This window comes from Prunus avium, chromosome 6, assembly GCF_965620075.1.
Source record: "Prunus avium chromosome 6, drPruAviu1.hap1.1, whole genome shotgun sequence".
In the NCBI taxonomy this organism is placed as follows: domain Eukaryota; kingdom Viridiplantae; phylum Streptophyta; class Magnoliopsida; order Rosales; family Rosaceae; genus Prunus; species Prunus avium.
This window is the reverse complement of record NC_142289.1, coordinates 7,083,604-7,097,871: the sequence shown is the minus strand read 5'-3', so window position 1 is coordinate 7,097,871 and position 14,268 is coordinate 7,083,604. Positions and strand designations below refer to the sequence as shown.

The 14,268-nt window shown below is 37.8% G+C and overlaps 5 protein-coding genes across 7 annotated transcripts; 3 read left to right on the top strand and 2 right to left on the bottom strand.

The window, feature by feature from the left end:
- Positions 1-1,718: 1,718 nt before the first annotated feature.
- On the top strand, positions 1,719-2,701 carry LOC110766218 (metallothionein-like protein type 2). Its single transcript, XM_021969507.2, has 3 exons — positions 1,719-1,879; positions 2,034-2,114; positions 2,233-2,701. Exons 1-3 carry the CDS (start codon positions 1,812-1,814, stop codon positions 2,324-2,326), a joined length of 243 nt encoding a protein of 80 aa, XP_021825199.2. The 5' UTR covers positions 1,719-1,811; the 3' UTR covers positions 2,327-2,701.
- A 609-nt stretch (positions 2,702-3,310) lies between these two features.
- LOC110766215 (ATP binding microtubule motor family protein) lies at positions 3,311-12,414 on the bottom strand. Of its 3 annotated transcripts, none has more exons than XM_088255359.1 (13): positions 12,020-12,414; positions 11,739-11,907; positions 10,993-11,386; positions 10,671-10,876; positions 10,266-10,576; positions 10,123-10,186; positions 9,815-9,896; positions 9,400-9,680; positions 9,275-9,321; positions 9,151-9,172; positions 9,001-9,063; positions 8,886-8,924; positions 3,311-3,563 (listed from the first exon to the last, which is right to left on the bottom strand). In XM_088255359.1, the coding sequence occupies exons 1-13, from the start codon at positions 12,235-12,237 to the stop codon at positions 3,471-3,473; spliced, it is 1,989 nt and encodes a 662-aa protein (XP_088111485.1). In that variant the 5' UTR covers positions 12,238-12,414; the 3' UTR covers positions 3,311-3,470. The 3 variants fall into 3 exon arrangements, with proteins under 3 accessions (XP_088111485.1, XP_021825195.2, XP_088111484.1); XM_021969503.2 differs by lacking the exon at positions 3,311-3,563 and adding an exon at positions 8,539-8,792; XM_088255358.1 differs by lacking the exons at positions 3,311-3,563; positions 8,886-8,924 and adding an exon at positions 8,539-8,792.
- Positions 4,273-5,741, bottom strand: LOC110766212 (kinesin-like protein KIN-10B). Its single transcript, XM_021969497.2, has 4 exons — positions 5,500-5,741; positions 5,369-5,432; positions 4,597-4,678; positions 4,273-4,462 (listed from the first exon to the last, which is right to left on the bottom strand). Exons 1-4 carry the CDS (start codon positions 5,691-5,693, stop codon positions 4,371-4,373), a joined length of 432 nt encoding a protein of 143 aa, XP_021825189.1. The 5' UTR covers positions 5,694-5,741; the 3' UTR covers positions 4,273-4,370.
- Positions 6,348-7,351, top strand: LOC148293560 (metallothionein-like protein type 2). The gene is made up of 3 exons (XM_088255360.1): positions 6,348-6,521; positions 6,682-6,762; positions 6,881-7,351. Exons 1-3 carry the CDS (start codon positions 6,454-6,456, stop codon positions 6,972-6,974), a joined length of 243 nt encoding a protein of 80 aa, XP_088111486.1. The 5' UTR covers positions 6,348-6,453; the 3' UTR covers positions 6,975-7,351.
- A 157-nt stretch (positions 12,415-12,571) lies between the features above and the next one.
- Positions 12,572-13,563, top strand: LOC110766217 (mitochondrial import inner membrane translocase subunit Tim9). Its single transcript, XM_021969506.2, has 2 exons — positions 12,572-12,735; positions 13,065-13,563. The coding sequence occupies exons 1-2, from the start codon at positions 12,638-12,640 to the stop codon at positions 13,249-13,251; spliced, it is 285 nt and encodes a 94-aa protein (XP_021825198.1). The 5' UTR covers positions 12,572-12,637; the 3' UTR covers positions 13,252-13,563.
- Positions 13,564-14,268: the final 705 nt, after the last annotated feature.

Sequence of the window (14,268 nt, the reverse complement as noted above, 5' to 3'; positions counted from 1 at the left end):
TCAAATCACAACCTCTAGTGACGAGCATAATTGCAACTGAATCCTACCACATCATAACTTATAAGGTGGTAACAAAAATTGGTTACAATGTGTGGTTTCAAGGACTGAGACTTGAGTTTAGGGTTAGGTAGCAAGTCATTCTCAGTGAACATATTGAGGGGGCCTAAAGAGTCAACACACAATGTCACACGTAGGCTTCAATTAAGTTGACTACTATTGCTTCTTTAACATCATAATCCAAATGCAACAGATTGGCATCGCCCAGCGTGTGCCTTTCGATGCGTTTCTTTATCATCTTTAACCCTCTCTTTTTTCACCTTTCTTCACATGGAGCTCGTCTTAATGAAAAACATAATCCTACTAATTAGGCATGCCTAAAATCCAAGCAAACCCTTCATGGAAGTCAAGCCAAGCTTGGCCATTAGTTCTTGACGTCAATTATTGCTAGCATCAAAGCATAAATGATATAGTTTGGGTTGGCACAAACCTAAACTACCAAGGATTTTTTACCAAAATAATCTACCAAGTGATTTGGGATCATTTGGTATTGCTTCTCCAAGAAACACTTATGCTTATAAGCGTTTTTATTAGAATAACGTAGAGATTTTCATAAGAAATCCAAATGCTTCTCCAAAAAATGCTTCTATGACCCATAAGAACTTCTAAAATTTTTTACCAAGCGCTGTCAAAAGCGCTTTTGGTTATCAGAGAACACTTTTAATCCTTGTAGAAGTACTCCCAAATGTGCCATTTTCTTCACCTTGTTGTGTAATTTTCGAAACTTCAATTCATACTACTTAAGTAATAAGTTATGCTACGTGCATCAACTATTAACTCAATGGTTCACTGAAAATAGAGATAAAAGTTAGTGCTTAGAGTTATTGGTACTGAATATGTGACGATGATTTTATTTCGTTCATCATCGTAATTTTATTTTGGGAGTTTCACTAAAACACCCAAAATAGGGGCTGAAATTATAAAAAAACCAAACACCCAAAACACTTTATAAACACACCCAAAACCCATCATTATACACACTCAAAACCCATTTATAAACACACCCAAAAAATATACAATTGTTGATTTTGGGGTTGATTTTGGGTGTGTTTCTATGTTTAAATAGTGTGTGAATTTTTTTATAAATACATGTCTAGGATTGAGTTTATTTATAATAATCTATTTTATTTTTTCTGTGCTACAATATCTGTGATATTTTACCGCCACATTAGCTATTTTATTTTCTATAATCATGCTGGACAATATAGAATTCCAGCCGTTGTTATAGGTTAAAAAAAGCAAAGATATTTTCAAAGATTTATAATTTACTATATTTTCCATATACTCAAATACTAATGGGCAGATAGGATCACACGTATATGATTGATCATTGAGGAGGTAAGCCATGATGGCACGTAACAGGCGTGCACATCATCTCCATCAGAACCGTTGATCACAATTTGATCTTACCCATCAGCAATCTGACGGTGGAGAGACTTAAAGGAAGAGGTTACAGTTCCAGAAGACACCAGAAACACCCACCCTAATATATGTAGGCCATAAAGACAAGTGGGAAAACCGACACATACGTGGAAGAAAATAGGCATAAAGGGATTGGACCTATATGCATGGATAGACATGACGTATGATCATGCCACGTGTACGGTGCACATAACCCCATCTCTCTCCTCCCTGCATTATAAATTGAGGGTCGTGGTCTTCTATAAAACTCGTTCAACACAGAGTTAGTGTTTATCTGGTTTATATCAACTTGATCATAAATTTCAGTTGTGATTTTTTATCTCATTCCAAAAATGTCGTCGTGCTGTGGAGGCAAATGTGGTTGTGGGGCCGGCTGCAAGTGCGGCAGCGGCTGTGGAGGGTAAGTTTCTGTTTGTTTTCCTGGAAACAAGAAAACTTTTCCAGAAATTTTTTGTGCTCTGTTTTCCTCTTTCTTTTTTCGTTGTCTTTAAATCAGGCCCTGATCAAATTGTTATCATTTTTCATTATGTGGGTGTTTATGAATCTTCATGCAGGTGCGGGATGTACCCAGATATTTCCATGGAACAGAGCACCACAACTGAGACCCTTATAATGGGGGTTGCACCTCAAACCTCGTATGTATTTCGTCACATCCATGAAATCCCATATGATATTTTTTTACACTTTCCTCATTTGAAGATTTCGTGGTAATTTTTTTGCTAATTAATTTGTAATTGGGTTTTGAATCTGCAGTCATTTTGAGGCTTCTGAGATGGGTGTTGTTGCTGAGAATGGATGCAAGTGTGGAGACAACTGCACCTGCAACCCCTGCAAGTGTGGAAAGTGAAAGAAAAATGACAGCGTTTGAAGCAGAGGATGATGGACTTGTAATATTGTAGCAAATAATCTATGCGTGTGTGGTTTTTATGATCCGAAATACCAAGTTTGTGTGTTTTAGGAACCGAGTTAGGAACTGGGTTTTAGAATAAAGTGGTCATGGCCCGTCTCTTTGCAGATCCTTCTAGGCTAGGATCTGATAAGGGTGATCCCAGGCATGCCTGCTTGTGTCTGTTTTCATTGTACAATTGTAGTAATCTATATATGTATGTGGGCTTGTGAGGTGTTTGTTGACTTGGTGGATCATATTTTATGTAATTGTGAGAGGAAAGAGAGAGAGTATTAGATGTTTTGAATGATAACTAGCTCCTTTCTTTTACTTTAATTTGTGGGATTAATTATGGTTTTGGTGATAATGGTGACATCTTTGTGCATTATTTAAGGATTTGCAAAAACAACACGGCAGGTCTACAAGATATTATACTTAATCTGGAAGAGATTTCAATGTACATGCGCTAACAAGACCTTAAACTTATCTAGAAGAAATTTCAATTAAGCTTTAAGTATGTCATTAATCAAAAAAATTATTTAAGGATTTGTAACCCAACAAAATAATGTGAAAGTAGTGGAGAACCATCAACTTTTTCTTGAGAAAGTGGAATGCTACTCTCATGTTTTTTTTTTTTTCTGTAATCGATAGATTATTGAGAATAGCCTCAATGGTATAAGAGCACTTTCACCTGTTTGTAATGGCAAAATCAAATAAGATTTCAACATCAAATAAGATTTCAACATGGCAAAACCATGGCAAAACCAAATAAGATTGCAACATGGCAAAACAAGATAAGATTGCAAGCAAGATGTAGACTTGGGCCTAACTAAGTTGGTTAGAGCGGATAGGTGTAGTAACCAACTTAGGCCTAACTAAGTTGGTTAGAGCGGATAGGGGTAGTTGGCAAGAGCGGATGTGTTCTAAAAATATCGCTTGTCTATAAAAAATAAAAATAAAAGATTGCATGGCTGAAATTAATCTGTAGTACATTGCAAGGCTACACAAATCCAACAGAGAGGGTTAGTCTTACAAGGACACATGTGATTCACATCAGTATGGAATCTGATGAGCTAATTGTACAGACTCTGCTTCATAATGCTTACTACTTGACCTGTGAAATCTCTGAGCAACTGGGAGTTGCTTTTGTTTGCTTATCAAATACTCCTACCGCAGCTTTATTAAACAGGTTAACAATCTGTTAAACAAAATTTAAAAGTAGATTAGCATCTAATACATCATTTAATGGAAAAAGTTCTGACTCGAATGTAAAACTATCTTTTGGGTTCACCTGCTTAGATGAGAGGCCTATTTTCTCCAAATCGCTCAGCTGAAACATGACATATTCAACTTCAGAATTACTCTGTTAAATGTAATTCGAAGTTCATTTCATTGAGTTTTGCTTACCGATTTTAAAGGGCTTGTTTCTCCGAGCTCAACTATGTATTCAGCCATTTTGACACCTATTCCCTGAATGATGCACAAAAGAGAGAGAATTTCAGAAGGCAGCAAATCAGTTTTAAGAACACAAATATGTGCTGTTTGTTTGACATGAACCTTCAACTCCAGTAGCTCCTCCCTGCAATTAACAAAAAAAAAAAACAGTTAAATTTCATTTGTACAATTGAGTGTTAAAAAAAATGAAAGAAATGAAAATGAGGATATTTTGAAAAGACTATGAACCGTTACCTGTTGGCTGTATTCAAGAAGTCAATATACTCTTTAAGCAGGACGTTCTGTGAAATAAGAAACAGAGAGATGAGGATCGCATATTCAACAGCTTAAACTTATGGAGTTACAAGTAACAATTGTACCTTTAAGTTTGACCCACAAGCAGTGAATTTATGAAGTGGGGTGCGTGTTTTTTGACTTCTATTGTTCCTCTCCGGAGGAGGAGTTTTTGGAGTCTCTGGCTCAAAGAGGAGGGTGCAATCTCCATTTGTGAATAAGGGTTCATTGAGGGGCTTTTGCTTTATATTGGTGTTGAGAGGAGAGAGAGCTTTTCTTAAGGAACTTCGTAGTGTGCTTTTCCTCTCACACTGACAGGTGATGAGTCGAAATTTCTGGCAGAGCTTTCCTCCTGGTTTGATGCCTCACCTATGCAGATATCAATATAGAAGCTATTAATATTTCAAATAACTAAACATGCAAAAATAAGACAGTCATTCAATTTGTTCAGGGTGTTTGAAGCAGCATAGCAAGTAAACAATTCATGCATAGCAGAAAAATACCAGGTAAACTTGTATTTGATTCCAATACAGATTCACCAGCTCCAGCATTGCCCTCTTCTTTATCACCAGCTAATTGCAGACTCTGAAAAGCAATTCGGACTCATAAATACACAATGACATATAATATGATAACTAACTTGGAATGCATTTAGTAGCATTTCATTCCCATGTGGAGCTACTAAACTTGTTGACGCCAAAAAGTGGTTCTCTGACTTTGAGGGTCAACTTAGTAATTTAATGCCTTCGGAATCCTTAAGGCCTCGGTAGGGAGTGTGATCTGCAAAAATGAGAGAACGCTCGGTAAGACCCAAGGCACTGGTGTGGTACCGGCCGAAGGCTCTCCGATGCTTAAGTAAGTTCGGGAATAGAAAGTTCAACTGACAGATCAATAGGCTTATATGCCGTTAGTTCTTATTACCTCTATTTTGGGATAGTTGGCCTCTTTTATAGGTCTTGGGAGGTGTGCATTTTGTTGATAATTTCGATGTGGGACTGTGGACGTCGCTTGGGAGCATGCCACGTGTCCCAGGGGGGGTTGCCCTAAACGGAGCGATCGGTAGGTAGGATGCCTAGGGCTTTCCTGACCATGCTTGATTTCCTCCACGTGTCTTGTTCTCATTGGCTGTTTATTTTGGGTGTAAACAAAACTAGAACTTTGTTCTAAAGTTGTTAACCAATTATCATTCCCAATAATGTGAAAACCAGAGTTACACAATGCACGATAGAATGAGAATGTTAATCAATGGGAGTTTCATTATTAAATAGTAATTACCTCAAAATTAGAATCAACGGTGCTTTTATTATAGAAAATGTTCCTGAAAGGCACAGTGATTGTCCTGCAAAAAATGTTAACCAATCAGGCTACATAGCATAAGGATGTACCATTCAACTAGTCACTCGTACCTTTCTTTGGCATTACAGGCGCTTCTGTTAGTCATAACCTTGGCTTTCACAGAGCTGAGGTTGATGGTGGGTTTCTTGACATTGGCAAAAGAACTTGGAGTTTTCTGCAACAAGGGAGAATTGAATGCTTGAATTCTTTGTGCACTCTTTGTCTTTCCTCTTGATTCAAGCCAAGCACGAAGTTTGGCTTCCATGTCAACTTTAACCTTTGGAGTCTCTTGCTTCTGAGCTGAAGGAACAAAATTGGTGCTTGGAGTTATGCTACGTGCAACTATTAACTCAATGGTTCACTGAAAATAGTGATAAAAGTTAGTGCTTGGAGTTATTGTTACTGAATATGTGACGATGATTTTGTTTCATTTATCATCGTAATTTTCTTTTCTGTGCTATATTATCTGTGATTACTATTTTATTTTCTATAATCATGCTGGATAATATAGAATTCCAGCTGTTATGGGTAAAAAAAGGCAAAGATATTTTCATAATTTACTATGTTTTCCATATACTCAAATACTAATTGGCAGATAGGATCACACGAATATGATTGATCATTGAGGAGGTAAGCCATGCACATCATCTCCATCAGATCCATTGATCACAATTTGATCTTACGCATCAGTAATCCAACGGTGGAGAAACTTAAAGGAAGAGGTACAGTTTCAGAAGACACCAGAAACACCCACCCTAACAATGTAGGCCATAAAGACGCGAGGGAAAACGGACAGATACGTGGAAGAAAATAGGCAAAAAGGGATTGGACCGATATGCATGGATGGACATGAAGTATGATCATGACTCGTGTACGGTGCACATAACCCCACTCCCTCCTCCCCTGCACTACAAATTGAGGGTCATGGCCTTCCGTAAAACTCGTTCGTATGAGAGTTAGTGTTTATCTGGTTTATATCAATTTGATCATAAATTTCCGTTGTGATTTTTTATCTCATTCCAAAAATGTCGTCGTGCTGTGAAGGCAAATGTGGTTGTGGGCCTGGATGCAAGTGCGGCAGCGGATGTGGAGGGTAAGTTTCTGTTTGTTTTCCTGGAAACCAGAAAAGAAAACTTCCCCAGAAAAATTTTCTGCTCTGTTTTTTCTCTTTCTTTTTTTGTTGTCTTTAAATCAAGCCCTGGTCAAATTGATATCATTTTTCATTATGTGGGTGTTTATGAATCTTCATGCAGGTCCGAGATGTGCCCAGATATTTCCATGGAACAGAGCACCACAACTGAGACCCTTAAAATGGGGGTTGCACCTCAAACCTCGTATGTATTTGGTCACATCCACGAAATCCCATATGATATTTTTTTACACTTTTCTTATTTGAAGATTTTGTGCTAATTTTTTTGCTAATTAATTTGTAATTGGGTTTTTTATTTGCAGTCATTTTGAGGCTTCTGAGATGGGTGTTGCTGCTGCGAGTGGATGCAAGTGTGGAGACAACTGCACCTGCAACCCCTGTAAGTGTGGAAAGTGAAAGAAAGATGACAGCTTTTGAAGCAGAGGATGATGGACTTGTAATATTGTAGCAAGTAATCTATGCGTCGTGTGTGGTTTTTATGATCCAAAATACCAAGTTTGTGTGTTTTAGGAACCGAGTTAGGAACTGAGTTTTAGAATAAAGTGGTCATGGGCGTCTCTTTGCAGATCCTTCTAGGCTAAGATTTGATAAGGGTGATCCCAGGCATGCCTGCTTGTGTCTGTTTTCATTGTACAAAAGTAGTATCTATATATGTATGTGGGCTTCTGAGGTGTTTGTTTGACTTGGTGGATCATATTTTATGTAATTGTGAGGAGAAAGAGAGGGAGTTTTTGATGTTATGAATGAAAACTAGCTCCTTTCTTTTACTTTAATTTGTGGGATTAATTACGGTTTTGGAGATAATGGTGACGTCTTTGTGCATTATTTAAGGATTGGCGAAAAAGAACACAACAGGTCAACAAGATTTATACTTATCTGGAAGAGATTTTAATGTACATGTGTTAACAAGACTTTAAACTTATCTAAAAGAAATTTCAATTAAGTTTTAAATATGCCATTAACCAAACAAATTATTTAAGGATTTGTAACCCAACAAAATAATGTGAAAGTAGTGGAGAAAAGTGGAATTCTACTCTCTTGTCTTTTTCTGTAATTGAAAGATTATTGAAAACAGCCTCAATGCCATAACCAGATAAGATTGCAAATAAAGATTGCATGTTGTAGACTTGGGCCTGGGGAAGTTGGCTAGAGTGGATGGGTCTAGTTGGCTAGAGCGAATGTGTAGTTGGTTAGAGTGGATGGGTCTAATTGGCTAGGGAAGTTGGCCAGAGAAGATGTGTAACTTATATATAAAAAAGGACAATGCTTAGCTCGTGATATAGCCATTTCTTCTCCATACAAAATGTGGCCTCTTACAAAATGACACCTGTTTTTTTCTTTCTTATCTTTTTTTTCTTTCACAACTCTCTCTCTCCCTCACCCACTCGCCTCTCCTCGCCTCCCGTGCTCTCTCTTCCACCATTCCCAAAATTTCCAAAACTCCCCAATAAATAACTCAATAAAATTAAAAATTATAAAGGAGAGAAATCAATACGTAGTGTTTGGGTGATGATGATGGAGTAGTGATGGGAAGAGAAAGGGGCTGAAAATTTCTTCTAAATAGTTGCAGGGGAAGAGACAGATGGGGAGAAGAGAGAAGAGAGAGCTGGGGGAGGAGAGGAGAGTGGGTGAGAAGAGAGAGAGGGAGAGTCGGTGAAAAAAAAAACAAGGGAAGAGACAGAGATGGGGAGATGAGAGAAGAGAGAGCTGGGGAGAGTGGGTGAGAAGAGAGAGAGGGAGAGTCAGTGAAACAAAAAAAAAAAGGAAACAAAAAAAGAAATATGGGAAGAGACAGAGATGGGGAGATGAGAGAAGAGAGAGCTGGGGGAGGAGAGGAGAGTGGGTGAGAAGAGAGAGGGAGAGTCAGTGAAACCAAAAAAAAACAAAACAAAACAAAACAACATGTGGCGAGCCAAGCATTGTCCTGTAAAAAATAAATAAAAAAGATTGCAAGAAAAAATAAATAAAAAAGATTGCAAGGCTAAAATTAATCTGTAGTACATTGCAAGGCTACACAAATCCAACAGAGAAGGTCTTTTTTAGTTTTACAAGGACACATGTAATTCACATCAGCATGGAATCTGATGAGCTAATTGTACAGACTCTGCTTCATAATGCTTACTACTCGACCTGTGAAATCTCTGAGCAACTGGGAGTTGCTTTTGTTTGCTTGTCAAATACTCCCACCGCAGCTTTATTAAACAGGTTAACAATCTGTTAAACAAAATTTAGAAGTAGATTAGCATCTAATACATCATCTAATGGAAAAAGTTTTGACTCGAATGTAAAACTATCTTTTAAGTTCACCTGCTTAGATGAGAGGCCTATTTTCTCCAAATCACTCAGCTGAAACATGACATATTCAACTTCAGAATTATCTGTTAAATGTAATTCAAAGTTCATTTCATTGAGTTTTGCTTACCGATTTTAAAGGGCTTGTTTCTCTGAGCTCAACTATGTATTCAGCCATTTTGACACCTATTCCCTGAATGATACACAAAAGAGGGAGAAATTCAGAAGGCAGCAAATCAGTTTTAAGAACACAAATATGTGCTGTTTGTTTGACATGAACCTTCAACTCCAGTAGCTCCTCCCTGCAATTAACAAAGAACAGTTAAATTTCATTTGTACAATTGAGTGTAAAAAAATGAAAGAAAAGAAAATGAGGATGTTTTGAAAAGACAATGAACCGTTACCTGTTGGCTGTATTCAAGAAGTCAATATACTCTTTAAGCAGGACGTTCTGTGAAATAAGAAACAGAGAGATGAGGATCGCATATTCAACAGCTTAAACTTATGGAGTTACAAGTAACAATTGTACCTTTAAGTTTGACCCACAAGCAGTGAATTTATGAAGTGGGGTGCGTGTTTTTTGACTTCTATTGTTCCTCTCCGGAGGAGGAGTTTTTGGAGTCTCTGGCTCAAAGAGGAGGGTGCAATCTCCATTTGTGAATAAGGGTTCATTGAGGGGCTTTTGCTTTATATTGGTGTTGAGAGGAGAGAGAGCTTTTCTTAAGGAACGTCGTAGTGTGCTTTTCCTCTCACTGACAGGTGATGAGTCGAAATTTCTGGCAGAGCTTTCCTCCTGGTTTGATGCCTCACCTATGCAGATATCAATATAGAAGCTATTAATATTTCAAATAACTAAACATGCAAAAATAAGACAGTCATTCAATTTGTTCAGGGTGTTTGAAGCAGCATAGCAAGTAAACAATTCATGCATAGCAGAAAAATACCAGGTAAACTTGTATTTGATTCCAATACAGATTCACCAGCTCCAGCATTGCCCTCTTCTTTATCACCAGCTAATTGCAGACTCTGAAAAGCAATTCAGACTCATAAATACACAATGACATATAATATGATAACTAACTTGGAATGCATTTAGTAGCGTTTCATTCCCATGTGGAGCTACTAAACTAGAACTTTTTTCTAAAGTTGTTAGCCAATAATCATTCCCAATAATGTGAAAACCAGAGTTACACAATACACGATAGAATGATAATGTTAATCAATGGGAGTTTCATTATTAAATAGTAATTACCTCAAAATTAGAATCAACGGTGCTTTTATTATAGAAAATGTTCCTGAAAGGCACAGTGATTGTCCTGCAAAAAATGTTAACAAATCAGGCAAGAGTGAGTAGTACATAGCATAAGGATGTACCATTCAACTAGTTACTTGTACCTTTCTTTGGCATTACAGGCGCTTCTGTTAGTCATAACCTTGGCTTTCACAGAGCTGAGGTTGATGGTGGGTTTCTTGACATTGGCAAAAGAACTTGGAGTTTTCCCCAACAAGGGAGAATTGAATGCTTGAATTCTTTGTGCACTCTTTGTCTTTCCTCTTGATTCAAGCCAAGCACGAAGTTTGGCTTCCATGTCAACTTTAACCTTTGGAGTCTCTTGCTTCTGAGCTGAAGGAACAAAATTGGTGATGTGGCGTGACCGAGCTGCCAAGCTGACAGTATGAACAGACTCCGGGTACCCTCCTGGATTCTATTATCAAAGAAAAATGGATTACAAAATAAATCACCGAAAAAAAATACAAGTGACAGGCCAGACCAAAGCATTGCTAACTCAAACTCCATACCAAGCAAGCAACCATCAAAGCCTGACTCATCCCACCTAGCGAGTCTTGCAATATACGAGTCAATTTACTCTCCCTGTAGGGAACTCGGGATAAGTTGTTGTTCAATGCATAAATGACATTAGACAAGGCAAACAAGGACTGGTTGATCTTTGCACTCTCTTGTAGACGAATCCCTTCGTTGCAAGTTCTTCTATTATCTTCATTGCCTGTTTGAAGTACACATGTAGATTAAATATGAGAAGACAAAAACCATAAACTCAATTCCCTAGTGAATTTCACCTTACTTAAGCTACTGGAAAAAGGTTAGGAATACGAAAAAGACCTGCTAAGTCTATGAGATTCAACTTCCCAGTAACAACAGCCGCAGAACCATCATCACAAGGAGTGGAAACGGCAATCACAAGGACCCCATGGCTCCTACTAGAAACATCATTCAGACCTGTATGTGCGACTTTCCGCCTCTGAATCCCACAAGAAAAAGCCTCATAAAACTCAGGCATGGACTTTACAGGGACCCGAGAGAGTCCCCTAAGATGAATCTGCCCATCTTTGTCATCCAAAACCGCAATTTCCTTGGCTTTGATCTCTAACAGGTCATAACACCTCTCCATATAGACCTCGTAGTATGAAATTTCAACTGTGCTTCCTGTGCACTGGCACATAGACATGATTGTGGACATGGCCAGCGGCATTAGACCCGGCATCTCATCTGTGCCCTGGCACATCAATCACATGCTGAATTAAATACTGCAGAAGAAAATTCTTCAAAGCGAACACTTGAAGCTGCATTTAGTTACTTGGGCAACACAAAATTTTTTGTAGACAACACTACCATATAATTCAGAATTTTCATTTTCTTAAGGGAAAAGTAGAGATGAAGTTCAGTACTTCATTGATCCTAATACAAAGTTTTTTGGGGCCAATCAATGCATTGAACTTTCCACATTCATAGAAATGTCCATGATTAACCAAATTAATGCCTTCATCAAACTTAAATGCCTTACTAATGAGGGAAAAAACACTGAACCCAACAAAACTTTCATCTTTTTGGATAAATCAAATTCAAACCTGCATAGTGTAAGTCTTTCCACTTCCGGTAGCTCCATAGGCAAACACCGTAGCATTGCAGCCATGAAAGAGTCCTGGAATCAAAGGGCTCACTTCTCTGTAGAAGATCCGACCAACATTGTTGTCCTCTTGGGCAAAGAAAGAGTCTAACCGGTAACACTCGTTTCGGCTACATCCAGAAAACCAAAAATCATCCATAATTCAAAACCCAGCTTCCAAAAAAGATAAAACCCAATAAATTTCTTCGAATTATCTGACAGAAAACTAAGAAAATCCCTCACCTTGATTCTTTATCTTTGAGATAAACAGCCACTTCCTCAGTAGAAGACTCACATTCTTGTTCAATTACTGAAACACACGGCATCTGATCTCCGTTATTGTCAGCGATCTCGTGGGAAAGAAAAGGACGAACCCTCACAATGACCCTGACCTTAGAACTTGAATTGGGGTTGGCTTTTGCTGGAGTTGCAGAACTATCTAGAACTAGACCACCCTCCATTAGAGAAGAAAAATCTAGCTTGCGCTTGAAGAGAAAGAGAGAGGTTGGGGAGTTGAATTTGCAGAGAGAGAGATAGAGAGGAGGGAATTGTAACTGAAAGCAGTAGATTAGAGGGAAGAAGAAGGTGGTTTTGAAACTAATTGACAATACCGTTGGTAGATACAGAACACAAAAGTTTGGGCCTCGCTTTTCTAGTTTGAATTTGGATTTGGGGAGCAAACTTGCCGTTGGGCCTGTGGGGCCCCACTATTTTCTATATTATTAAGTGGGCCCCTATGGTCAAAATTTGAATTACCAAAAACTTGGAGGATCTGCCAGCAGCCGGCCTAAATGCGTTAAAGGGTTTAAGACAGAGGCTCTAAACCCTAAAACCCTAAAATTGTTGGAATCAAAGACGAAGATGGACAAGGGCATGCTGGCAGCGGACTTGGAGGGTCTTCCTGAAGAAGATAAGCATAGAATGGCCACCTTGATCGACCAGCTTCAGATTCGTGACAGGTTTGTGTGTCTTTTTATGTATAAAATATTTGTAAATATATGTTTGTGCTGTGTGAAAATGGAGTGTCTGTGTCTATTTCTTGTTCTTGAAATATATATCTAGTGAGACATTTTCTGATATGGTGCATGGTAGATTGAAATCTTAGAGAAATACAAATCATGAAGAACCCACAAGACGATTTTTGTGTGTGCATAATTGTGTATTGAAAATACGGAATTAGGATGTAATTTCAGTGTAAAAAAGTACAGGTTTGTATACGCAGATGATGATTATCATGAGTTATAATTATTAAGTCTCCGATTTCTGATATGTTTGTCCAAAATTGCAGCCTGAGGATGTATAATTCATTGGTGGAGAGATGCTTTACTGACTGTGTAGACACCTTTCAGCGCAAAGCCCTGACCAAGCAGGAGGATTCTTGTGTTCGTAGGTGCGCAGAAAAGTTCCTTAAGCATTCAATGCGCGTTGGCATGAGATTTGCAGAGCTTAACCAAGGAGCAGCAACTCAAGATTAAGCTAAGCTCCATATGAATCATCTTTGGCATGGAAATCTTATAAACCTTTTGAATTGGTTTATGACAGGTGCAATTGGTTTACCCTTGGTTTTAGAATTATGCTTCTTACATTGTTTGGATTTGTACCTTTAGAAAGAAGAAACTTGTTGTCAGGTTTTACATTTTAGCTGGATATGAATCAGTTGCTAACTTATTATATATAAATTTTGTTCCATTTCCATATGTTCTTGGAAAGGCATGAACAAAAACTTTTGCCCCTTTCTAATCTGTATCAGATTGTGTGACTTTACAATAAGAGAAGCTGGTTTCTAAGGTCTGTGTTATTAGCTTGATTAGCTTTCTCTTTTGTTTCCCTTAAATTATACTTTATTTGGGACAGTGATCTTGACAGTGAACCAACCAAGTGCTGCTTATTGTTCACATTAGTTTAGAGTACGTACAATTGGTTGGTAAAAAGATTTGACTTCTGAGCTTTGGCCCTTCGTGCCAAAGATGACAAAGGCCAAAATATGATTGAGAATTGTCCTGAGGTGCAGAGCTTGAATTGAATATGCTATGATATATAGTCAATTCTGTGCTTGCATATGGTTGTTGCTGTGATACATTGTCAATTCTGTGCTTGCATACTTTTACTTAGTTTTTCAACCATGTAAGATTGTTCCAAATCAGATTTTTCATCCATTTTTATTCATGGAACACGTTACATAAGGCATCAATTTTAACCGTCCAAATTATATCTTTCATTCAATGTGGTTCATGAGGTTTAAACTTATGATATTTTTTCAACAAAATGAAAAATGAGTGTCTCAAATGATGGTTGGCAATCTTGCCGTCAGTTTAGTTCCTATTATTTGATTATATTCTCTCTCTTTTTTTCAAGTATTATTTGATTATATTCACCAAGCTCAAAAGTGCAGCGAAACTAACGAGCCCAAGAAAACAAAACTAAAACGAACAAAAGTCGCTCAACCATTTTACAATCAAACTCCTGAAAACAATTCATAAGCTTAAATGAGC